Raw genomic sequence first — 27,191 nt, forward strand, 5'->3', positions numbered from 1 at the left:
TGTCCTAGCTAATGGTCAACATTGCTAAAGGCTGAGTAACAATCAAGGAAATGAATTTATTGTTTTAAGGGAAGCATCACCGAATAAATGGATCACTGATGGAAAACATCCCTCCGTTGTTTTACTTCGAAAAGGTATAATTAACGTATTAAAATAGTGTCCAGCCGTATGTTAGTCGTAATTCGTGAAACTTTGCCGTTTGCATATGTTTTTGTTACCTTTACTTCTTCCTAGGCCTCAACGATGCATAATTTTCGCATCTGTTTAGTTGTATAAATATTTGGATGGAAGTAAAAGTAATGATTTGCATTCAAATGACTCCTGGAATTGTGTTTTCAATGATGCCTCAATCAAATTTCTTCGTTGGTCTATATTTGATATATCGCAGAAATTAGTTCTTAACATGTAAAATAATATTAGGCACTCAGTTGTAATTAATTGATTCCGAAAGTTTCAAGTGCTTTCTTTGGGATGCATTTATTAGAGACTTTCTTCCATTTTTAGCTTTAGGGTTGTGTAATGCCGTATGACCAATTCTATTTTTGCAGATGAATCATCGTGGAGCATTAGGTTAGCCGTGAGTTTGAAGCCATCAACAATAAACGTCTAAAATGTCCAAGCCGCCAAATGAAAATCTATTAACTTTTAAATTAGTGGTTGTTGGTGATGGAGGTGTCGGAAAAAGTGCTTTAACCATCCAATTTTTCCAGAAGTTGTTCGTCACCGATTATGACCCCACTATCGAGGATAGTTATATTCAGCACACGGAAATTGATGGACAATGGTGCATTTTGGACGGTGCGTATTTAAATTTTTGTTGGAATTTGTAGCTAATTGCTTGAAGAAAAACTATCATTAAATTCCAAATGAAGCTCTAAAATATTCTTCTGTTAAACCCTCGTAATAGTTTCAGTTTACTGTTGACATATTCAATGCCTCCTGGACTTGTTAGACGGTCCATGGGAGAAAGCGCATTAAAATGTCAGTGTGAAAATATTGTTGATATAGAAGAAGGTTGACCTAGTGGTTTTAATTCAAAATCATAAAAAAATCACCATTGTTTCAAAGTACATTCTTAATAATCCATGATGAAAATAGAATTTACTTGTCGTGCTGAATGCAATGCAATGAATGTTTTGAGAATTTGCACCTCTCAAACGTGTGACTCCAGATTGCGTGTGCACCGTGTATTTTCGGCTCTAAATCGTGAAGTCTTGGTTTTCGAGCATGTGGAAAGCCTTCCTTTTACCGGCAGGGAAATCACAAAATGAGATGACGGCTGGGTAAAAAATATATGTGAAAGTATCAGTATAATGTCGTCCTAGTCACTGTTCAAATTTATAAATTTAATACTCTTGGAATTCCTTATGAAAATGTGTGAACTTCAGTTTTTCTTATCTTTGATTTACATCCAAGCAGAGATTCTTTCAGCCATCAAGAGTAGCTGGGACTCTGGATGTACGCCGAAATCAATAAGATGCCTCGCATCCTGCATGCCTTGAATACATACCTCTTATTGTGGTCACTATGGTGACCGCCCATTCCAGTGTTTGACATTGCTTATTATTTTTCCTATTTTCTTTGCAGTGTTAGACACCGCCGGACAGGAAGAGTTCAGTGCAATGCGGGAACAGTATATGCGCAAGGGAGATGGCTTTCTTCTTGTTTACTCTGTTACTGACAAGCAGAGCTATGAAAACATAATCAACTTTCATACACAAATTTTACGGGTGAAAGATAGGTATGAGATTTTCCTTAAGCATATCCTATGTCTACTTTATTTTTCTTACTTACTTTGTAAAATGCTGGCCGATTCTTCATCTTGTAGAAACAAATTCAGTAGACTTTTGAACCAATGCACTTGAAAATCAGTTGGGAATAGTTGCCAGTCTGAGGAACTGCAAAGTGGACGGGGAAGTATGTCATTTCCTGGAAGCATGAAGGACAAAACACTTAGGCGAATTCCATCTGATCACTAATGTTTAGGGCTAAAAAGTATGAGTTTCGACTCTTACTTTTGAGACTGATCCAAACCTTTTAATTTTCATGCAATGTAATATCCACCAGTTTTCTTTGCAAAGGTATCATGTTCATTGGGAGGTGACAGCAATGTGTTGAAACTCAGTTGAACCAAAAAAATAAATTGCATGAGAATTACCAAATTTGCTTCAGTCTTTGAGCAGGGATTGTCACCGAGTTCAGTATGAAACAAAGAGGATTTTGAACTGTTTATTGCTAATTCATACACCTTTAATAAAATGCAGTCAGTTTAAAGAAAATGATGCTGCTACTGTTTTAATAATGGCAACTCGATGATGAAAAGCTAATGTTTATATTGAAAAAATGTTGTTCTACTCATATATTTGGTTTTTGCATGAGTCATTTCCTTGACAGCTGCATCTTAGTGTGCAGAGTGAGTGAGCAATCTTGAGATATATGTAGCTGTAGAAGAGAAGGGGGCATGCAAGAGTGGCCTTAGACTTCAGAACCAATCCCTTCTACCCTGAATACTGTTCTTCTTAGTGGGAGGCACTGCATGCCTGTGGCCTCAACTATTTTGCACACTTTGATTCGTCGATCAATCGCAACCGTATCATTGATTTTGTAAATCTTTTCGGAAGGAGTCACCTCCACTGGATGTCCCAAACGATGTTCACCATTTGTGGATGTGTGGTTGGCTATGTTTAAACCCATTCACTCAATGGTAAATGGTCGCAAACACAGGAGCAGATGTGTCATCCAAGGTGTTGTGCTTTCTAAATAGAAGTGTGTAATCACCCCTCGAAATTTATTTGTTTTCCATTTTCTAAGTGAAGAAAAGTTTGTTGCTTCAGCTGAAAATAAAACTACATGATGGATGTAGCTAAAACTTAAACAGCAGTCTAGTAAGAGATGAGGCTTTTTTAAAGCAAACCTTTTCCAATACTACAAGCACTATGAGGATCGACTGAAAAGTAATGCATACATTCTTGTAGAGTGCAACCAAAAACAAATAGCAAGACCAGGCAAAAACTACATTAAAATGAAATTCTGAAGTTTTTAAATCACATATTTATTTTTCAACATAGTCACAGTTAAGGCGCTCAAATTTCTCCCAACGTGTAACAAGTTTTTTCATTCCTTCACTGAAAAACTCTTCCGACTTTTCTCGAATCCAATTGACTTGACAGCTGCCTTCACCTCATCGTCCGAGGTGCAGTGATTACCCTTGAGGTGTCTCTTGAGTTGAGGAAAAAAATAAACACTGCAAGGTGCAAGATCGGGGGAATAAGGAGGGTGTGGAATCGGTTGGAATTTCAGGTTTCGCAGAGCCTCTCCAGTTGCGAGTGAGGTAGCCTCTCCAGTTGCGAGTGAGGTGTGTGGACGAGCGTCGTCATGTTGAAAGATTACTGGCGCCAGGATGCCTTTAATGCAGCAAACTTCTTCCTTGGATATTCCAATATGGTTTGCGATACACTTTTGAGTGATTTGCCAGTCATTTAGAATCAAATCTTTGACCAGTTTGGGATGCTTATAGCCTTTGGCAGTGATCAGATGTCTGCTGTGTGTTTCGTCAACAATTATGCCTTTTCCAGGCTCCCAACCACAAAATTTTCCTCCACCATCGATTTAAAGTAGACCTATCAACAGAATCGTCACCATAAACAGCCTTTAAGCGACGATGAATCTCAGTAGGAGTCACTTTTTCAGCAGTGAAAAATTCGATAACTGCACGCTGTTGAACTTGCGTTGACATATATCACTAGAACACGTCTCCATACTTAGGCTTCTTGAAATACACTGGATGAATGAAACAACCTCAAACCTGCGCATGCGTGTTGAGGGGGACTGTTACTTACAGATGCCACCAGGAGTGCTTCTGAAGGTCATTTTATTTGTGGTCTTCAAGCATGTGCATTAGTTTTCAGCCTACCCTTGTATAACTTGGGTTTTCTAACGAATTATTGAAGGACCCATGTACCCAGCTTGTATACACTGTTGCACTTTTATTGCCACCAGGAGTACTTGGCCTACAGAAGGCCATTTACGTATCATGATGCCAAAAATTCATCAATAGTTACTGCCAGAAAATACTGTTTTTCATAGAATTTGAAAGAATGGCTTTTAAGACAGAGGCACTTAGACGATTTAGACTGGGAAAATTTGGAATATTATGCATAGCACTTAAGAAAAAAAAATTTCTTTAAATTTTAATGAATATTGCAACTTTGTTATTAAATTCTTGGCCTATACCCATGGTTATTGAAAGAGGAGCTTGTTGGGAGATTTGCCACAGCATGTACATTAGTGAGGGCTCTAATTAATCTCATGGCACTCACAATGCTCTTCTCCTCTCTCTTTAAAACGCTGGCGGTCTGCTTCTGGGATGCTTTCAAATGCCTCGATAATTAGGAACAGGTGAAACAGGAAAAGTTTGTTTATTAGATCCACTTGCTCCGGCCTTTCTCCTTCCACTGCAATATTTGTTTCCTCATCTCCACCAACGTTCATCACTTTGGCCGTGCTCCTGTTCATCATCAAGCCATACTCTTCCTTCACGCCATTGAGGTGTTCTTCTTCCTCTGCCAAAAGGATCTTGCATTCTTCTGGAGCCATCGGTGCTGCTCCTCCTCTGAAGTGTTCTCCTTCATGATTTGGTTCAGCCTTCTGTTCAGTACTCTTAACAGTCAGTGCCTTCGCTGCATGAGCAATGACACTTACGATGGTGCGATGCTCCCTGCATTTCCTTGTACCTTTCATCTTTGGTAATGGTATCAGTCCTGCTCCATCTATACCCTTCCATTTTTCGTCTCTTTTGACGCTGCCTCACTCTGCAAGATGGCCTCTCCAATGCAGTCTGTGTCCACATGGTACTCCTCCACATTTAGCTGCTGGGGTTTTTCACTTTCCTCGTATGGATCTCCCATCTTTCCATTACTTCTTTTCTATTACATTTTCTTCCTTGCTCCCCACCTCCACACCTCCTGGCCGTGCTCCCGATGATGTTCCAGTGCCATCCCACGTAATATTCTTCACTTTGTCGTGCCTTCCAGCCCTCCTATTTCTGCACATTCTTTGTTCAGCCATTCATCCCTTCTCCTCTCAGTCCACTATTCAGTTTTCTATTCAGCTTTCTTCCCTCCGCTTCCCTGGTACTCTCTTCCCTCTGTCAATCATCACCCATTTGGCTTGTTTGTTCTTTTCCCTTCCCTGTAGCCCACTGATTCTTTGCTTGTCCCTTCACTGCCTCTCTTTATTCTCTCCCACTCTTCCTCAGTCGTTGTATTCATTCTCTTCACCTCTCCCCATTCATATTCACTCCAATGTCCTCCTGGTCCATTCCCTTTAGTTTATCCAAATCCCACTTCTTGACCTTTTCAGCTCTTTTTATCCTTTGCATATCGTCTCGATTTCGGCACCAAGTGGCAACTAATGGTCACTGTAGATATCTGCACCTGGGACACCACAAACCCGCTTCACTCTGTTTCTGCATCTATTTCCCGCCCATATAAAATCTCTCTGCCTTCTCTGTATGCATGTGCGCTCTTCTGGTGTGCAATCTTCTCTCTGGAATGGAAAACATAGTGTTTGTAGACATAAACTTATTTTCCCTGCATTGCTTGACCAGCCTGCACCTCCTCTCTTGTTCCTCTCTCCGTACTAACCAATCGTTCCCATCACCACTCCTTTCCCTCTGCGTACGTACTTGCATTCAAGTCGCCCATTACAGCATTGTAGCATCCATCTCCTTCGCAAACTTCCTCCTCCTCATCACTGGAGTCGCCTCCTGGCATGCGCACCTGAATGACTAGAAGGGTTTTGGTTGCGGACTCTTCATATCTTCATACATATCGCACCCTCAATGCCGTACATCAACTCAGAGGCACAAGCCTTTGCTTTTTTGATTTACAATGAGCCCAACTTGGTTCCTTCCCTCTCTCTTTTTCCCACTCTATAATTAAATGAAGCATCTCTGCGTTGTTCTTCCGCACAACATCCTTCCCACCTCATTTCGCTCATTCCTATCATGTCCACCCTGTTTTCCTCCATCTCCTTTCTCTAGTTTTCCATGCCTTAGGAAAGTTCTTGCATCCCATGTTCCAGTTTTTATTCTTTAATTCTCTTCTTTTCTATCTCCTTGCATGTTGTCTTTGTGTACAGATCCTCAGGGAAAGCCAAGTGAGGGGCTATTTTACTTACAGAATATTTCACTTGCAAAGATTCCACGTTATTTTCTTTTTGCCTAGTTGAGGCCACAAGTAAACTACAGTGTATACAATAATATTTCCCTAAATAATTGTAACTGCTCTGTTCTAATGGCTATCTCAGTCTCAGTTGTATCTCTCTAATCATATGGGAAAGGGAAAATGGGATAATGGGAAAGGGCATGGCGGTGGATGTAAAGTGTATTATTTGCCGTAGAAAATTGAGAAATGGAGTCCAGTGTAGTGGGTGTTGCTCTTGGTACCACTTAAATGGCTCTAAGAGTAAACTGGAGGATTGCGTGAGTGATAATTGGCAGTGCAGTAAGTGTGAAAGTCAGAAGAATCGAAGAGGTTTAGAAGAAAAAGAGGAGGTAATTGAAAAGCTGCAAGCGGATTTAAACATCGCTCGTAAGACAATTTTCAGTCTTTCTGCTGAAAATGAGGAACTGAAAGCATCGTTAACAGAGATGAGGCGGCGGGTGAAACAGCAAATCTAAGATGATCTCCACTTTGTCCGAAGGTGTGATAAGAGGAAACCGGAAGATTTAAGGCCGACCAGAAGTGGAACAAGCTCATGTGACGCGGATGCCGATCAGGCTGGAGTAATACGGGAAAGTATCCTACGGAGAGAGCAGCCAAAGAAGCGAGGAGATGGAAGGAAGGATAGGATAGATGTGAGACCGAAGAGGGAAGTGCTTCCGATGAGGGAGGTCATAGTGTCAAGGGAGGGGACGTCTCTTGGTGATCCAGGGCCACCCAAAGTGAAAATATTTGGTGATTCCATAATACGTTTCGTCGGAGATTGTGGTGAAAGTATCAAAGAAGGCATTCAGTGTTTTCCGGGGATAAGACTGGAACAATTGGACAATAAAATAGCTAATATGGCTAGTGATGGTGATGAAAGTGTTGTCATAATTCACGTAGGGACAAATGACGTGAAAAGTGCTAAGTCCATCTAATCGGTTTTATTTGGGATTTGGCGACCTCGGCCAAAAATAAGTTCAAAAGTGATCAAATTGTTATTAGTGGAATTCTTCATAGAAGGGACATACATTGGGAGAGAATTGACGCCATAAACGAAGGAATAGAGTGGGTTTGCGTGCGACAAAGTCTGACATTTGTGGACCCGAATTGTTGGGTCGGTGATAGACACTTGGGCCGTGATGGAGTGCATTTAAACAGGATCCCTGGTTTTGTCAAATCTGTTTAAAAATGTCGCACTAAAGCTCAGTGAGCAGGGAAACCTGTAATGGGCACAAGAGGTGGACCTTGCAATACTGAAGGGAAGGAAGGTAAGGGCTTAATAGTTTTCCAGGTAAACTGCCGAAGTATTCTAAATAAAGTATGCCATTTCGAGACGTTAGTTGATGCATGTAATCCGGATATTGTGATAGGCATGGAGTCGTGGCTAAGTGATCTCATTATGTCAAACGAGATTTTTCCCCAAAATTTTTCAGGCAGGCAGTTTACAGAAGGGATAGCAATGGTCGTGGAGGGGGGATATTCATATGTGTAGATAAAAGCCTAATAAGTACATTGGAATGGGTAAGAAATGATTGTGAGATGATGTGTGTTCATGTTAAAGGTAGGAATGGAGGGAAAATTTTAAAAATAGTTGCTATGTACAGAAGCCCCAACAAAGGGATGTACGCAGTCGAGGTATTAGTAGACATATGCTCGGCTAACCCCGAGGATCACACCCTCATAGCGGGGGACTTGAACCTTCCAGGTATTCAATGGTCGGCAGACGAGGTCACGGTGGGGGGTGGGAAGGCCCAAGAAATCGTTAGTCGTCTTATAAACGAGGAGGGTTTTGTATAGATGGTGGAAAAACCCACGCGTGGGGGAAACATCCTCGACGTCATACTTGTGAGACTGAAAAAGTGTGTAGGGGAAGTCGATGTCCTTCCGGGAATAAGTGACCATTCAGCTGTGCGTATGTATCTAAACTGGGAGAGGGCTCAGTATAAGGGGCTAGTAAACAAAAAGATAGTTTGGCAATATAAACGTGGTGATAGGGAAGGGTTCCAGACCTTTTTAAGGGAAAAGTATTCGGAATGGGTAAGTGGGGGGCAGAATGTAGAATAAATCTGGAAAACATTTAAGGGGATAATGGAGGAGGGATTAAATAAATTTGTCCCAAAAAAAATTCTTAAAGAAAGTACTGATCCAGAGTTCTACAACCGCAAAATTAGATCCTTGAAGAAAAAACTGAGAGTGATTCACAAAAAACGGAACGAGAGCTCGGAATGGCTCATAATTTACAAAAAATTAATACGTGAATTGAATAGAGAAAAGAAAATAGCCGAAGATAGTTTTCTACAGAAAATAATCGGGATAGATAATGGAAATATATTTTACAAGTACCTCTGGAGGAGGAAAGACAACAGGGAAAACATAACAGCTTTAAAAAAAGAGGATGGAACACTAATCGTTGATGATAAGGAAAAGGCTAATGCGTTTAATAATTGGTATGAAAGGGTATTTAAGGTTATTGTAAATAAAAAGGATTCTGTAGATACATCTCTGAGTCAACAAGGAGGCTAAAAAATATTAAATACCAAAAGTATTAAAACGACGAGCGCAGAAATTTATAAAAAAATCATAAAAATGAGGGCGAATAAATCAAAAGGGCCAGATAGTATCTCAGTTGACTTGCTTAAATTAGGTGGTAGTGTAGTTTCAAATTATATAAATCATTTATTCAATGTTACCTTAAACAATAATGCCCTGCCAAATGCTTGGAAGGAGGCATATGTTACGCCAATTTTCAAAGGAGGAGATAAGGCACTAGTTGATAATTATAGACCAGTAAGCTTGACATCAGTTGTATGCAAACTATTAGAAAAGATAATGGCTGATTATCTCTGGGACTTGTGGGAGAGTGAGAATTGGTTGTATAGTCGCCAATACAGTTTTAAAAAAGGGCACTCTTGCAAAACTCAGCTATTAGGGTTCTGCCAAGAAATGTTGGACTCTATGGATGCGGGAATAGAAGTGGATGCTATAATAGTCGACCTGTCAAAAGCCTTCGACAAAGTTGACCGCGATCGCTTAATGCTTAAGATAGGCCAATTGCCACGACACACAGATGGAAGAGTAATCTCTTGGGTCAAAAATTTCATGGAAGGTCGAACACAAAGGGTCAAATTAGGAGAAGTGTATTCTGAAAAAACAAGGGTAACATCGGGAGTCCCACAAGGAAGCATACTTGGCCCGCTCTTGTTTTTAATATTATAAATGATCTCCCAGTAAATATTAATTCTCAGATAAGACTATTTGCAGACGACTGTATTATCTACAGGAAAGCTGAAAATGACAGAGACTGTGACAAACTTCAAAGGGGCATTAATAAAATGGCAGATTGGTTGACGAAAAATGGGATGGATATTAATGTTAGCAAATGCAAATCCATCACTTTTAGCTACAAGGTAAATGGAAACAATAGGGAATATAAATTCTCAGAAAATGTCATTCCTAGAAGTGATACTTGCAAATACTTAGGTGTATATTTTAACTAAGGATTTAGGGTGGGGGCTAAATGTGGAGTACATCTTTAAGAAAGCTTTCAAACCTCTTTATTGGGTGATGAGAAACCTCAAAGGGAGCATTAGAGCAACTAAGGAAAAGGCGTATCAGACCCTCGTAAGACCAATTTTAGAGTACGCTTCTCTTGTATGGGACCCTCATGAAGAAGGTCATATTGAAACCTGGAAAAGGTGCAAAGGAAGGCTGCCCGATGTGTACTGGGGAAGCATAGGAGGATGGAGAGTGTGTCTGACATGCTAGAAACGCTGGGCTGGGAACCTCTACAAACTAGAAGGGAAGTAAGCAGACTTTGTGTAATGTGCCGAATTCTGAAGGGGGAGAAAGCTTGGGTAGATCTTAGGAAAAAGGCGGGGAACCCAAATTTTATAGGCAGAAATGATCACAAATTTAAGGTAAAATGCCGGGCACAGAGAACAAATTTAAAAAAATTTTCTTTTCTAAATAGAACAATTGTTGATTGGAACACCTTACCTGCAAAAATATTCGAGCCCTTTCCTAACAGAGTGTATACTTTTAAGAATAGATGTAAGGTATATATGTAATAATTTGATTGATGTGTGGTGTATTGTATTATTTCTAATGGCTTAATTTTTTTTAATTTATCTTTTTTTTTCTTGCTGATTAATGGATGTAAATGGGATGGGGATTCACTTGTTTTGTTAAAGAGATTTGTGTTTTGAAGTCTGGTTTTATCTATTATCTTTTGCGATTATTTGGGACTTGTGTGCCACCTGACAATGTCTATCAGCACATGTGTATTTTTAATAATAAATAAATATATTCGTGATCCCTCCGTCCGTAATACGTTGGGGTTCGTATTATGATTTTGATGTCATCGGAAAAGGACCCATCTTTAAATGTTTTTAATGAGTTTTAATCGAAATTGTAAACGCCGCTGTTTAAGGGAATCCCAGCCTAAATTTTCTGGCAAAGTAGTTACGCTACTACGTTGGTCATAACAATTTTTGACAAATCTAGCCCCCCTCTGCTGAACTTGATCCAATTCCAAAATTAAATTTATCTCTTGAGGACCCCATATACTGGCAGCATACTCTAGGTGGGGCCTGACTAGGGCAAGAAAACATCATTCCTTCACTTTTTCGTCACATTTACCCAGCACTCTTTTTACAAAACCCAAGTTTTTATTAGCACGACTGCATATTTCCCGTATGTGCTTTCCCCAGGACAGATCATGAGTAATTGTTACACCCAAGTATTTAAAGGAATCTACCCTCGCGATTTCTGTTTGTTTCACTTTGTAACTAAATGGGAGTGAATCACTCCTTTCCCAAAAATGTATTACTACGCATTTTTTCAAATTGAATTCCAATTGCCATCTCTTCGTCTGACTCTTGGAGTGAAAGGACATGCCTCACCGATCTCCGGACCTGTTCCGCTGCTACCTGCAGAACCCCTTGCGACACCTCCAGAATAGCCGCTTAGTCCTAGCTATATATTAAGAGTAGTGATAAGCAGTACATATTTTTAAGTATATATATATTTTAAATAACCTCATTTAATTTTGTTCTTGTAACATAAAGTGCTTAGCTTTATCGTTAGTTATACTATTACAAAGTTGATTGTTTCCCCGAATTTAGCTTTTTTGCTGTGATAGTTGATCGTTTGCTCCAGTAATTGTATTGTAGTCCTTATCTTAGATAACTATTTCAACTAATATCTACTTAGTATTTAGTATTGTCTTCGCGTTTTGTTGAAATTGTAGCATTGTTGTTCCAGTTGGCTCTACCCTTGCATATTATTTTTAGCGTATTTTTGTTATATTACATACTCTGTTCAACTACCTTAAGTTTGAGAATCAAATTCTTAATTCTTATGTAGGAGGGAATTTGCATTAAATTTAAGATGAATTATAAGCTTAGTGGTATAGAGCTGCTTGTGATTTACATGTGTATTTAGCCTGTACTCATCTATCTACGGTTTTGGTGTGTTTGAGTGTTGCATTAATTATCCTTGCTAGTTCTTAAGTATATTTCTAGAGGTACATGCTATAAATATCTATAATATATATATATATATATTTTTATTATATATATATATATATATATTATTATATATATTTTTATATATATAGTTGTGTGTCTCCTCTGTGTTCCAGTGCCGCTTCTTTTTCTTTATATCAACTAGCCTTAAGTAGATGTAAGTGTGTTCCTCGCGGTTTATTCATATAGTTTGACTACTATCAATTCTCTTCGTATTTAAACTATTTAGTTGTAAAGCGCACGCGAAACCAGTAGTAGTACGCTTGCACTTCTCCTACTCTCCCTAAATTCCTTAGTTTCCCCTCTCCATTGTACACTCTGCTCGCCTTCAACCAAGGTCACCTTCCCCGCATCAACAGCCTTTCCCTTGGGTCACCCACCAGCTACTTAACCCCCCGCTGCGAGGGTACTCCACCCTCACTCAACCACTTATTTGCAATAAGCCTATACTTTCGCACATATCGAACTTACCCACCTACTTGAGCTACTTGTACCTCGCGAGCGCATTTTCCACACCACTCGAGTTATAACAGTGTAAAACCTAGGCGTTAAAACCTATATTAACTTTTACAAAGTAATCGAGAATAGGATGGCTACCCAAGGGTCCTCCGTCCATGACTCGAAAGTAGCGGCGGAGAGCGAGCTCTTAAGGGCCCGCGTCGCCGAGCTAGAGAGAATAGTGGCGGAGCTCTGCTCCAGGCTGACGGGGTGTGTGGCCGCCTTGGGTCTGGGGGCCTGCCCCGTTGCCTCCCGGACCGCAAGCAGCACCAGTTTGGGGTCCCGGGTGCAAATGCTAATAAGTCGGTCTTGAAGGCGACGGTGGCCAGCCCTTCTCGCCCGGTGGCGACCCCTTCCCCTCGGCCAGAGGAGTGGAAGGTGGCAACCAAGAGGCGCGGAGCAGTGGCGAGGTCGATTCTGGGAGAGGCACCCCGATCCTCGGCGTCTTCCATCCCTAGGGGTAGTCGCGCTGGGAGGGGAGGAATCTTATTGCTAGGGAGTTCCAACGTCCGGCGGTTGGTGGCCCCATTGCGGTGTGGTAGGATAGGGACGTGATGAACCAGACGGTTACCTCCTACTGTATGCCGGGGGGGTTAATTCATAACGCCAAGGCTGCAGTTAGGGCGGCAGTCCGGGGCACGAACTGCTCCATGCTGCGGTTGGTAGCCCATGTCGGCACCAATGATGCTTCCAGGTACGGATCCGAAAGGATTTTGGGCGCCTTTAGGGACCTAAAATCCGAAGTGGATCCTGTGCGGGAGGCATCTGGTGTGGACTTACGGTTGCCCATATGCAGCATTGTCCCGCGGACTGACTGCGGTGCTTACGTTTGGAGTCGTATTGAGTCTCTAAATGCTGCGGCTGTGGAAATTCTGTCGGGACATGGGGGCCGAGTTTGTGGCCTTGAGACCGGTGCTCGGGTCTTGTCGCGCTCCCTTGAACCGCTCTGGGGTCCACTACACCCCTGAGGCGTCGGTTCGGGTGGCTCATAGGATCTTCGAGCACTGTAGATATTTTTTAGGCAAATGAGTAGATTAGGAAGTGGAGTAAATTCAAATTTAAAGATAAATTTCCCTGATAGCGATATTATAAAGTGTAGGTATATTAGTGGGTCTCACAATACTAGGTTACCTAAAGAAATTTCTCGAAGTATGTACAGTGCTAATGAAACAAAAGAAAGAGTTACTTATCAGAATATAGACCGATCGTGTATTAAGACACCCAAAAGACTTATAAATAGCATCACCAGAAAGCAGACCGCAACGAACACAAAGAAGGTTTTAGACGAAGAAATAATTTCCGTAGTAGTAGTTAACTGCCGAAGTTTAAAAAATAAGATACCGGAATTTCACCACCTCATTCATAGCACAGAGTCAGATATCATTATAGGAACTGAAAGTTTGTTAACAGATGATATTGCGGACAGCGAAATACTTCCCAAGTCCTTCACATTTTATAGAAATGAGCCGGTTTATAGAGCCGGAGGAGGAGTGTTTATCGCGGTTAAAAACTCTACCGTCAGAAGAGCTGAGTTATTTCCTGATAACTGTATAGAAAGTGTCTGGTGCTCAGTAAAATAAAAATACCCAGTGCGAAAAGAATATATGTCTGTGCGTATTTTAGACCACCCCACGCTGACGTTAACTCAATACTAGATCTAGAAAGGCAGATAAAAATCTTTACCTCCCACAACAATGAGGGTAGACTAATTATCGGTGGTGATTTTAATGTTCCCACAGTAGATTGGAATTCGTACAGTTTTATAAATGGAGGTAAAGACAAGGATTTATGTGAGTCCCTCTTATTTTGACGTTCACCTCAAATACCCAACATCAATTAGTCACTTCACCAACAAGGGGAAAGAACATTCTTGATCTATTAGCTACTAATAAACCCGGAAAGGTCTTAAATGTAGGAGTTATTGATGGAATCAGTGATCACAGGGCAGTAAACGCTAAATTTTCCCTAAGCGTAGAAAAAGTTAACAAACCTAAGAGAAAAATTTATTTATTCAATAAAGCTGACTATGATGGCCTAAAACGTGAGTTAAACTGTTCCTTTCTTCGATTTGATGAATTAAGCAAAACCAGGAGTGTCGAGGATACCTGGAATAATTTTCTTGTGATAAGACGTTCAGCAATACAGAGATTCATACCTAGTAAATATATAAGAGAGAATAAGGAACCCCGTTGGTACAACTCTGAAGTATGGAAATCACTAAGATGGCGTAGGGTGTGCAATGCCAGAATGAAAAATGCGGTTAAAGATTCCTCCCCCGATAAAATCAACGAAACCATACAGAATTTCAAAGCATCTAGGTCCACTGCCAAGAAGGCCTTCCAGAAGTCAATAGCGGAATTCAAAAGAAAAAATTAGGTGAACATTTAAACGATAACCCAAAGATGTTTTGGTCCTACGTCAGGGAAGTGCAGGGAAAAAAGTCCACCGTAAACTCATTGAACAACGAAAAAGGGGATAAAGGCACAAGTAATTTAGATAAAGCCAACATATTGAACTCATTCTTCCACAGTGTTTTCAATAAATGCTCCCGGAATATACCAGAGAACCTTCCGAAAATATTTCTGTAGCCAATGCAAGCAATCGACTTTTCCACACGTGGAATAGAGTTACTCCTTAAAAATATTGACCCCAAAAATCTCTGGAGCCTGATGAGATACTGGCTCGCGTGTATAAAGAACCATCGTCTGAAATTGCCCCTTATCTTAATATAATATTTAAGAAATCATTAGCAGAAGAAAGCGTGCCAAGCAGCTGGAAGATAGTTTCTGTGACACCCATACTTAAAAATGGAGACCGGGAGGACCCCAGTAATTATGGTCCATTATTGCTCACCTCCATCACCTGTACGATTCTTGAGCACATCATTGTTAGTTCCATAATGAGGTACCTCGATAGCCAAGATGTATTGATTGATAACCAACACGGGTTCCGTAAAGGTAGATCCTGCGAAACTCAACTCACACTCTTTGTTCATGATATAATGCATTCCGGTGAAAGTAATATTCCAATTGATGCGATATTCCTAGATTTTAAAAAAGCTTTTGATAAAGTCCCTCATTGCAAGTTACTCGCGAAGTTGGAAACTTATGGAATACACGGGAGAGTTATATGCTGGATTAGACAATTCTCAAGAGATCATGTTCAAACTGTCTTCCTGGATGGTGTATCATCCGATATCGACCGTCAAGGTCACGTTGGGTGTACCACAGGGAAGTGTCATAGGCCCCCTCTTGTTTCTTATTTACATAAATGACCTCAGTAACGTGGTTAATAGCAGGCTCCGTCTTTTTGCTGACGATGCGGTGATTTATAAGGACATTCAAAGTTGCGAAGACAGAGTCGCGTTAGCTAACGGCCTAAATGCAATTCAGATTTGGTTCGATACATGGCAGTTGGAATTAAATTTGAAAAAATGCGTAGTAATACGCATTTTTCGTAATACGCGATTTATGATGGCTTAACATTGCTCTGCAGGGATCTGTACCCAATGCTCCTGGTGGCCAACAAGGTGGATCTGGTGCACTTGCGCAAGGTGCCTGAAGAGTTGGGACGGGAGCTTGCTCTCAAGTTGGCCATCCCATACATTGAGACGAGTGCCAAGGACCCTCCTCTCAACGTGGATGCTGCATTCCATGAGGTATGTCATGGGGGGCGTCTGGTTGTGCCGGGGGATCACTCAATGGTGATATGCTGGTGGTGATAATGCCGCCTCTCCTCACCTGAGAAGGAACTGCGATGGTGCCGTGGGTGCGCGGATCCTTTGAAATGGAAGCCAGATTTTGAAGAAAAGTAGATTCCCTCAGAATTTCATGGAGAAGAATGTCTTGCAGTTGCTGTGTAATCCTGAATTTGCATGCTTCAGATTTGTATAATGCTGCAATATAAGTAATGCTTTTTTGGTAGAGGTAGGTTATATTCAAAGTCATCTCATTAAAAATCTTAGATATGGGTACCCGAGCGTGAAATTGACGTAAGGTCTTACTGATCCATATTTTTCTATAGATGTCAGTTATTTGACCCGAAGGTTGATTTATTGTAGCAGAGCCCTCATCTGTTGTCCCTTCTCTGCAACGCCAACTCCCTCTGGGAGACGTGGTGTGCCCTTTGGCGGAGAGCTTTTGCGCTGTTGTTGAACATTCTCTTGGCATCAACGCGTATGCGCTGGGTGGCCCCTTGCCCTCCCGCCTCATGGCCACTCCTCATCTAACCACCCACACCCTTTCGTCCCCTGCAAAGGGGATTGTCCCCGGAGGTGTGGATCCAATGCAGCGAATTCTTGTTTCCCTCATTGTGCTCCATTTCATTTTTACCCCATCCAATTTACTGAATACTCAAGTGTTTCTAGTTTTGAGCATTGAAATATGAAGAAAATAGTATCGTGATTCTTTAAATTGAGCGTTCTGCCTTATTATAGGGTTTTTCAAGGAAATTCAAAATAACTATCTATTTTAAGGCTATGTTCAGAAATTCTTGACTTTATAGTGCCCCCATTTTGGGAATACTTTGAGAAAAACCTTTCACACTCAGCATTACTGGAATACATTAAATGCAAGAAAACATTTTCTGCAAAGTGATTGCAAAATGGATCAGAAGACTGTCTTTTGAATGACATGGGCAACACTACAAAGTCTATGGAATAGGGAACGCAATGTCCTTATTTCTAAAAACGGTTGAAAAATAAACATTGTGTTCTTAATTTAATGAACATGGACTTCCACAAAGTTGAGCCATAAACAATGGAATACCTGAAGGACTGTATGCCAGCACTGACTTTTATTCAGGTGAAAGGCTTCATTGCTTCAGCGTCTTCATCAGGTGCCTTGAGGACGATCCAGAAGCACCGAAATTATTGTAAAACCCCTTATTTACACTTTTCTAGGAATCCAGGGAAAAAGTGTAATTTTCAGGACAATGCAAGCTGCAGAAAAAAGGAGGGAAATTTCTCTTTTACATGATTAAATACTGGAGTCAAGTTAAAAATAAGCAATAGACTTAGACAACTGCGGAAAGAGTGGGGTTATTATTGATCACTTAAACTATATTTCTCCTCACATGTTTATGTGCTGAATGAAAGTGACAAAAATACATTGAAAATCTTGTATGCATAAAATATTCAAAAGTAAATAATTGTCATCTTTGTGATCGGGGCATAAAATAATAATAATAATTCATGACTTCACTATATTGCACCAAATCCAGAAAACATGAATAAAGATGAAAGGAGCATCTGGATGAAAATGTACTCGACGGATACCTGTGGACCTCACAATTAAATAGTATCATAATTGTCTCAAATTCTGAATACTGGAATGAGCGTGGGGAAGAATGAAGATGGCTGGGTTATTTCAGTCATATTAGACGTTTGGAACCATTGAAACTATCTGACGATTATCATGATTATTTAATAAGAAAAGTGTTGATATTTTCAACAGTTTGAATTGCTTCTGCATCCTGATAAGGTTCACTCACAAATACCAATTTTATGCAGTTTGCCAAGCATTTAATCGCACCAGTTACTACCTAAGATGTAATTTCTTATAGTGTGAATTTTGCAATTTGCTTGAAGAAGATTCCGGTCATTGCCCGCTGTATTATCACCAGTAACTGCCACGGGAATTTCTTCATCACCATACAATCCTGCCTTCCTAAAGCAGTTAAATGTTGCGGAACCCTTCACTTGCAGCCAAGCATTTGTAAAGTATCCAGTTCATTCAATTTGATTGACTTTATATTCTTACCACAATCATGTCGAGAGATTAATTGCTGTACCTGCATTCTTTAATATTGTACCCTAAAATGAAGGAATAATACCTAAATCCAGTGGTTAAAGGTCACTTGTACAAGTTTCAGGCAAAAATTATTATTGTATGTTTCTTAAGTGTACATTCAGTGTATGGGCTGATGAATGAACAGCAGAACTTTCCTGTTCTGAGGCCCCATTTTGGCATCCAGAGCAGGAAGCTCATCCTCAAATATTGCTGGGGTCATCCATGTTTTGGAACATGCTGCATATCTAGTGGGCAATGCTTTCCCATGCCCGAAGCACCTGTGGCTCTTTGATTGACCGACCACCATTGGCTTAAGCTTCTCAATTCCGTCTGCACTTGTGATTGATGAGACAAAATCTCTTTGTTTGTTCTGCAACCCTCCGTCAACGTTGTTCCCCTCTCAAGCACAAAGTGTTTGTTGAAACACAGCCCCGTCTCGTCTGCATCAAAATCATCTTTTGCCCTTGAAACTTCAAGGAGTTCAATCGATCCTCACACCTTCCACTTATTTATTTAATACTATTTCATCTTGCTATTTTGCAATGTAAAATATAAGATATGTCAGACAGAAACAAAAAAGTGTTAGCATGCATTTTGAGAAATGTTTACAATAATAAATTGCTTGTCGTACCTTGACGAAAAGTGTTCCTTGACATCATAAAAATGACTTGTGATTGAAAAAGATTTTAACTTAGATGTAAACGTCTAATATGAGTTGGTATCTGCTATGGCTGCTCTGATTGTTAATTTCGATGCCGGAATGAAGGGGTCCTTTTTGAAACAAAGAAGTGGAATGCGGTAGTACACGCGTCACCCTTCTGTGTCTTGTGGCACAGTCATAAATACTCTCATTTATTTAAATGGACACTTGTTTTCTCGAACATACACACGCACGTGATATACTACCTTGATCAAAAATTTCCCGGAATTTATTCAGAAAATTAAAAATACAAGTTTATTCATCTAAATCTATATTGTCCCCTTCAAAGTAATCCCCATCGACTGCAACACACTTATGCCAGCGCTTGATCCAATCCTCGAAACATTTTTTATATTCGGTTTTCGGTATGTCCATCAGTGCTTCCTGCGATTTTTCCATTACTTCCTCTCAACTGCTAAAACGCGTTCCCCGTAATGGTTTTTTAACTCGATTGAACAGAAAGAAGTCACAGGGAGCCAAATCAGGTGAATTCGGTGGCTGTTGGATGGTATTTGTGGCATTTTTCGTCAAAAAATTACGAATAATGATAGCACTGTGCGACGGTGCGTTATCATGGTGCAAAATCCACGAGTTTTCTGCCCACATTTCTGGTCTCTTTCGGCGAATTGCTTCACGCAAACATCTCATAACGCCCAAATAATACTCTTTGTTTACTGTCTGGCCTTCTGGCAAAAATTCATGATGCACTACACCGTTGTAATCCATGAAAACCGTCAGCATTGCCTTCTTTTTTGACTGAAAACGACGTGGTTTTTTTGGTCTCGGCTCATTTGGTGAACGCCATTCACTTGCCTGATGTCTGGATTGCGTGTCGTACTCATAAACCCACGTCTCGTCTCCAGTAATGATCCTTTTGATGAATGTGGGATCGGATTCAGCCTCGCAAATCATGTCTTTTGCGACGTCAACACGGTCTCTTTTTTGCATGAAATTGAGGTCTTTTGGCATGCTACACGACGGAAACCCAAATCATTAACCACAATGTCTTGGGCGGATCCATAGGCAATGTTCAAGTCCTCCGCTATTTCTCTGATGGTTAATTTGCGGTTATTGACCAACATTTCTTTTACTTTATCAATTTTTTCACCGACTTTCGATGTCGATGGTCTGCCACTGCGTTCATCATCTTCGATTGACTCACGACCACTTCTGAACCGCTCGTGCCACTGGTAAACGACCGTTTTTTTTAGAGAATCGTTGCCGAAACACTTTTCCAACATTTCCAACGTCCGTGCGCCACTAAATCCGTTTTTTACGCAAAATTTAATACAAGTTCGTTGTTGCAAATTTAAATCCATTTCTGCAATTGTAAAAAATCGCCAACACACACAGAGATAGATGTACTCTTGGCTACGTAACTTTTGCAAATGTCAAGTTATGACACTAAGATTTAAAGGGAATATCAACAACAGATGTACCAATTTAACAAAAAAAACAGAACTCAAATCGGAACGATGGGAGCGCCACACGGTGGTTATTCCGGGAACTTTTTGATCAAGGTAGTATGTGCAAATGGGTTACAGGTTAGATTTCAAGATTTATTAAATAACAAATTCCAAGAAACTGTGGGAGATGCCGGGACTGTATCATTGAACAGAGTCATCCGCCACATGTGCATTACAATGCGACAATTTGAGCGTAGAAATCACTTGGTGCTCGGTTCTCTTTTTGGAATTTTGGCATTATATCTAATAACTTGTGTTCAAATGATGAATGCTTTGTCAACACCCAGAGTGGGACCCTAAAGATGATTCCATTGCATACTTGAGTTTCGAAATGTCCAAGGTAGGCTATTTTTAACCATTTTAGTGCATAAGGCCAATTAATCAACCTTTGAATCTTAGGTGAAAAGTGTAGCGCACGGATATATATCTGCTCCAAAGTAAGCCACTGTTCATGATAAGTAGACAAAATCAATGAAATTTTTTTGTAAGATGATGTTAAATTGTATTTTTTCCCTCAGGTGATAGATGTGATTTAATTACCCTCTGCACTTTTCCCTTGTACCGCTAGCAGGATGTAGCCCTTAGAAGGTTAAAAGTACTTGATCTATGACCGTTGATAGGTTTTATAGGGAATCGGAAATTCCGGAAGTTTATTGCATAAGTGCCTTATATGTTCATTCCAGTTTAAGCTTTCATCCATTATTAAACCTAAAAAGTTGATACTGCTAGCTTTCTTCAGAAGATTATCTTTGATGGAAACATCCATTTCAGGAATTTTTTTTTTGTTAGAATTGTGAATACTTAGTTTTTCCAAAATTCATTCTAAGCTCATTTATTTGCGAGTTTGTCTCTCAAGAGAGCTAGGGAATTTTTAAAATTATACACAAAAATGAATTGTTCTTGTAACTTAGTATTAAATTCATGCCAGCGGCATGAAGAATTATTTCATCACTCTTTACGTACAGGTTGTTAAATCATTAATATAAATTGAGAACCTTGTGGGACCTAGTATACTTCCTTGTGGCACACTGAAGTAAATCATTAATATAAATTGAGAACCTTGTGGGACCTAGTATACTTCCTTGTGGCACACTGAAGTAAATCATTAATATAAATTGAGAACCTTGTGGGACCTAGTATACTTCCTTGTGGCACACTGAAGTTTATTGTTCCTGCAGTGGATTAATAACTGCTTCTTATATTGTTGGAGTGGGTACCTATAACTACCTACCACTACCGCTTTCTGTTTTGGAGGTAGGATTTAAACCATCTGTTTGCTCTTTCCCTTATTCCACAGTGTTCCAATATTTCCAGCAGCAAAGGGTGGTCTACACAGTCAAAGACTCGAGAGATATCATTAAAGATTCCCTCAGTGAATTCATTATGCCTGTCTAAGCCTGGCTCAATTTTAGTGATGAAACAAGCTGAAGCAGATCTGTTGCTTGTTCCCTCTTGGAAACCATGTTGTGCTGAAATCAAAACTTAACTATTTCAAAAAACTTATCAGTCTTTCTTTCATTAAATATTTAACATTTTTGAAAAATTAGACAGCAATATTGGCTGATAATTCCCAACATGCTCCCTCTTTCCCTTTTTAAACAGAGGCTACATTTTAGATATCTTAAGCGAATCTGGGAACTTTCCCTTTTTGAAAGACTCGTTTATTACATGAAAAAAGGGTTTGCAAATTACACTTATACATTTTTTAATAGTATGACTGGATTACTGTCAATTCCAGCAGATTGAATATTTTTGAGATTATATGCAACATTCAATAATTCCTTTTCTGTGACTGGGAAAATAGAAATAGAAGTGGAAGCATGATCTTTACATTTAAAATCAACGTGATTCACAAAGGGCTAGTCCTTTTTAAGTTTTGAGGTATGTTTATGGAATAAGTGTTTATAAAGTTGGCTAAGTATTCTTGTTAGGATATTGGGACGCAATTTTCATTTTTTTACCATAAAGTTTTCTATACTTTCCTCTCTATTTCTTTTGATTTCCCAGTTTACAACATCCCTCATAGTTCTTGTTTTATTTTTGACATAAGCAAGAAAAGAATTATAGCCAACTTTTTTGGAATATTTTAGTAGGGTAGCCTACTCTTTCTTGCCCTTCTTGTAGTCAACAACAAGGATGAGAACACCCCTCTGTCACTTTATCCTACCTAACTCTTTTGAGTGTTTGGCCTGCTGCTTTGACTTAATGTGTTACCCAAAATTTACTACTTGCCACTTTCGGATTGATATTTTTTTTTTGGGAAACAGTTCTCAAATGTAAGTGAAATATTTTCAATCAAGAATTCGTACTCTTTGTCCACGCATGTGAAGTTATGCAAAACAGCCTAAGACACATTTGATAGAATATCGCAGAAGTTTTCAATTTTTTCAATTACCACTGGATGCTGTGAAATCTTTGATTCCAAATCTTGTGGTAATGCGCAATACTTTTTGTCTCAAGATGATGTAATTCACAGGGACATTGAATGCTCTGTCACTAGAAAACCACTCTCTCAGGAATCCTTTTCATTCTTGAAATTCTACACATATTTCATCCTTTTAGTCTGCACTGGTTTGCATGGTTCAGAATTCAATCATCATTTTTCACTTTCGTATTCAGTGTTGGAGGCCTGCATGTAATCTTAGGTGATTTGTGAGTTCTATACTGATTACATCATGAAAATCAACTTGTTCCAAAATTTCTGTTTTGCCATTAATTGGAAAGGTTTTTTTGTCACCTCGTCTTTCCACTGTCGAGCGATTGAAGCATGAGTGATTGAGGAGAACTCAACACATGAGAATATGAGCTACCTCGCCTTTCGACTGGAGCAAGCAGTTGTCCAACTTAGAAATTGTCCGAAGAAAATACCATTGTTTTTGATTCAGTGTAGTTTGGATGAGAAGAAGCAAGTTTCAACACTCTTTAATGTTAAGGAGTCCATCACTGCTACGAGTGTATCTGTTGCGTCGTCTAGGCAGCGCAAGTGATCCCTGTTGTCAGGCAACAGCTCTTGCATTTATCACACTTGAGCGTGTTTGGGTCAGAGTCATTTTCATTCCTCATGTTTCAATCTTTCCTCGGGTGTTCTTTCAATGCAATAAGTCACGTAACTAACTCCCCATCATGCAATGCATTCATTTCATAGCACGAATCTTTATCTGGCAGACTGAGGTTACGAGTTCAAACAGTTCACATTTCTGTCCCTAGTGGCGCTCTGTTCTGTCCCCTCACATTCAAATCATTCGCTAAAACCATTCACATTACTGCTCTCTCCCATTTTTTTTAGGCTTATATATACAAACAGAGTCAAAAAAAGTTTTCTATAAAGGCTGATTTACATGAGGAACTGCTTTAGAAATGTAGAAAATATAGTTAATCCAGCACATAATCATACAAATAGTGGGAAAACTGAAAATGAAATCGTGTACATGAGGGTTGCTATTTTTCCACATGCATTGGACTCTTCAGATAGTGGGCGTATAGGTTTTCACTGTGTTACACCTTAAGATACTGTTTCCGACTTATAAAACTGATTTTATGCGTATATGTGAGCACTGAACCTAAAAGGATGAAATATTTGGGTTCAACGGTAGTTGTACCTGAATAAAATGCAGTGGACGAGTATAGTGTCTTCATAATTTCATGAACATAAATTTCCCACTTAGTTAAGCCTAAAAGCATGAAGTTCAGTGTAAGTCTAGTTGAAGAAACTGTTTTGTAAGCAGTTTTATGAATTCTATAGAAGAGGAAACGGCAGGAAGAGAGTCATCAGCTTTTTCATTGAGCATGGTTCTCTTTTTCCAGGTTGACCAGGTCAATTTCTATTTCACAGGCCATTACTGTGGGGTTAAAAAAGTGCGTAGTCTTCAAAAATTGATTTTTAACAGTGAAGTTGAGGCTGAAGATGATTGCTGACTATGTTTCTCTCCCTGTTCCTGAGCAATCTAAGACATCAGCACAAAACATCTTTCACAGAATGTAGTATTTTGCTATATTACCTTCCTCTTTTTTAAACTCTCCAATTGATCAATTTTATCTCAAATGTGTTGTCATATTGGTTTTAAATATCTTCATAGGAATACATACAAAAGGAAAAAGGAATTTGTATGATGCAGGAATTCAATTCCTGATGGATATTGGAACTTGGAAGACACTGAAGAGCATTTGGAAAAATGAGAAACAGCTAACCATCCAACCCTGTTGCTACCCCCTCCTTTGGAGAATTGGGTGGAGGGGTCGGGCAAGGGGGGGAGGACAAGACCATCTGGCAGAAGGGACCTGACTCACTTTCCTCAAACACTTGTGTCATTTTTCTAATTGCAAACAGTTGAAAATAGGGTAGCAGATGTGCCAAGGACTTCATCTGACTTGGCTTTCATGTCTTTCTGTGTTAAGCCATTTGAAAAGAAGTGTTTAATCACTACTTGAAACCCTTTAATCCAATTTTCTAAATAAACATAAGTTTGTTGCTTCAATCGAATGTGAAAATTAAACCTCGTGATGGATATAGCTTTAACTTTAAGAGCAGTCTTGTGAGAGATGAGACTTACCAAAAGCAAACCTTTTCCAGTACTATGAGCACCATCTCTTGGATTTTTCAAAGAGTTATAGAGTGACTCACGTATATGATGGATTACATAAATGTTTCTGTATTCTAGGAATGCCCATCCACAAAACTGTGGTGCTTGGTCCCTGCTTATAGTCCTTGGAAGACCAAGTGATCCATAGTGAGCATTTCCCTCGTAAGATCTGTTGTGGTTACCCTTGTCACGTAAGCTTCAACCCATTGAATTAAGTAATCGACAGCTACAGGAATGAACTCACCAGATTTGATTCAATTTGAATTGATCAACCTCCTCCCTCCATGCATCCTCAGGATTGCATGGTTCAGAAGGAAAGGGAAGAGGAGGAGGAAGTTGCTGTCCAGCAGCACACTCCCACTGAGAAATGCACACGTGTGAGCATTGAGAGTACGTGTGGTGGCTGCATCCTAATATATTAGAATAATCCTCTGCGTATTTCTCCTTTGTATTAGTCCATGTATATTTTGTAGCCTATTTCCCCTTGCCCTCTGCCCAATACATTTTTAATTCGCTTAGTGCATCTGATGAATTCAGAAAGCCATTTTGGACCATCTCAAGGTTAAAAAGGTTCAGCAGTCCTTCTAAAGCAATTTATATGCTGCTTCCTAATAGGGCTGGCTCGTTACTGGTCTTTTTCAACGGAATGCTGTTCTTTTTCTCTGTGATACTGCAGATTCAATACTATTATTGACTATCTCAATACGATTTCACATCATTACATTTCGAAGTACTTATTTTGGGAAAAAACTGAATTCCATTTGTTCCATACTTTGGATTTTCTTCATGATAAGCAGCACAGGAATAGATTAACTTATCGCAGTATAGGGCCCAGGTAAGCAGCTTTTTCCCAGCATCAGGTTGCAATCATTTGCTTAGTAATGAAATAACTCGTGGTGAATTAATTTCTCCTATTAAAGAAGTTAATGTGGTAAGTGGATGTGCAGAGTATTGTGATGACCATCTTATGCGTAGTTTTGAGGCCTTCATTATCTCTGACACTTTTGCTTATGCTTGGTGGTAACAGTAGTCTGTGTGTGTCTGAGTATTGGATGCCAAAAGCAAATATTGCATGAGTGTGTGGCATTTGTAAAGTGATAGGATCCATGTGCTGTTGGATAGGACCCATGTGCCGTGGATTTGTGGGTGATACTACGGAGGGAGCGTGGGATATGGTAGGGGTCACGCTGGGAGAGCAGCTGCCCATGGCTCTGAGAGTTATCCCTGCAGTTGACCGTCATTGCCCACCTAATTACGCTCATTCGCAACATTTTCCTCGAAAGGAATCCTCTCTCCAAGGGAATCCACCTCTCAGAGGTGATCCAATGCATAGCGCTTAACGCCTTCCTTGCAATCTTAAATATCCATTTGTTCTTGAAGTCAAAAGGATTCTCGTCAGTATTGGTCAGCAATATATATTGGGTCAGCCCTTCTTCTAATATTATTTTCAAACTGGTTTCTTGTGTTATCCAAATATTATTCAAGAAACTAAAATGAATAATTGTCCTTGTTACTGTTTTAATGTTTCTCAAGTAAACATGAAAGATAGCATTTACTTCACATTTATTTTCATTGCTAGTGTACCTTAGTGGTTTTCATTTAATTTGAATTCACCATTTTATTTTAATAATGAACATCCACCAATTTGTTCGCAGCTAATATGTTTAACTTGATGAATAGTAAATATGGTTTTAGCCTGAATATCAGCCGTGGGATGTGGCAGATGGCTTGGGAGGAAGTTGGGGTTCCCTGCCGGCAAAACGCTGATTCTGGGCCGTCGTTGTTTGTTCATTTCTGAGGAGTGATGCAATGCATCGCTCCCAATGTTCTAATCAAATTGAATGTTTAAATCAGCACGAAGCTTGCAGCAAGTTTGATGCTGATTTGAATTTTAAGTGATGTGCGCACGAAAGAGAGGATATCCCTTGTCCGTCTGCCTGGCTGTGCTTGCTCACACTGTTGCGCACGAATGGCCCCGTTCTCACTCTCCACGAGTGCGTTCGAGGGCTCCCCCACCCACCCTCTCGTCTTTTGCCCTTGACCAACAGGTGGTGCGCATCATCCGCAACCAACCACCCGCTGAGAATGACAAGAATCGGAGGAAAAGGAGACGAACATTGCGGTGTAGTCTGCTCTGAGTGTGGGGGAATGGGGGTGGAGGAGAGCAGGTGCGCATTGTTTGTTGTTGGCCATCGTCCAGCCAAAAGGAGGTGTGCGCGCGCGTGTGTGGGAGGGGGAGAGGGGAAAGGGAGGAGAAACAACCCCCTCCCCCCCCCCCTCTTACCTCCTAAGTGCTCAGTTTTGTATTTGATTTTTTTATATAATATACATGCATGTGTCTATACATATACATTAATGATATAAACACACACACGCACAGGAACACACACGTGCACACAAGTTCACACGTACACGTCAGGGAGA

General features: G+C 40.0%; 1 protein-coding gene across 1 annotated transcript; it reads left to right on the forward strand.

Annotated features, from left to right (window-relative positions):
- On the forward strand, positions 1 to 27,191 carry LOC139692791 (ras-related protein M-Ras-like). Its single transcript, XM_071591081.1, has 5 exons — positions 1 to 134; positions 549 to 798; positions 1,588 to 1,741; positions 15,728 to 15,890; positions 26,816 to 27,191. Exons 2-5 carry the CDS (start codon positions 612 to 614, stop codon positions 26,903 to 26,905), a joined length of 594 nt encoding a protein of 197 aa, XP_071447182.1. The 5' UTR covers positions 1 to 134; positions 549 to 611; the 3' UTR covers positions 26,906 to 27,191.

The sequence above is a fragment of the Hetaerina americana genome, unplaced genomic scaffold, assembly GCF_022747635.1.
Source record: "Hetaerina americana unplaced genomic scaffold, ioHetAmer1.1.p SCAF_41, whole genome shotgun sequence".
Lineage (NCBI taxonomy): Eukaryota > Metazoa > Arthropoda > Insecta > Odonata > Calopterygidae > Hetaerina > Hetaerina americana.

Excerpts from the sequence above, each read along its gene's own strand:
- LOC139692791 (XM_071591081.1), top strand. The coding sequence starts at position 612 with ATGTCCAAGCCGCCAAATGAAAATCTATTAACTTTTAAATTAGTGGTT. Across the intron at positions 799-1,587 it reads ACAATGGTGCATTTTGGACG|TGTTAGACACCGCCGGACAG; the intron begins GTGCGTATTTAA and ends TTTTCTTTGCAG. Across the intron at positions 15,891-26,815 it reads TGGATGCTGCATTCCATGAG|GTGGTGCGCATCATCCGCAA; the intron begins GTATGTCATGGG and ends CTTGACCAACAG.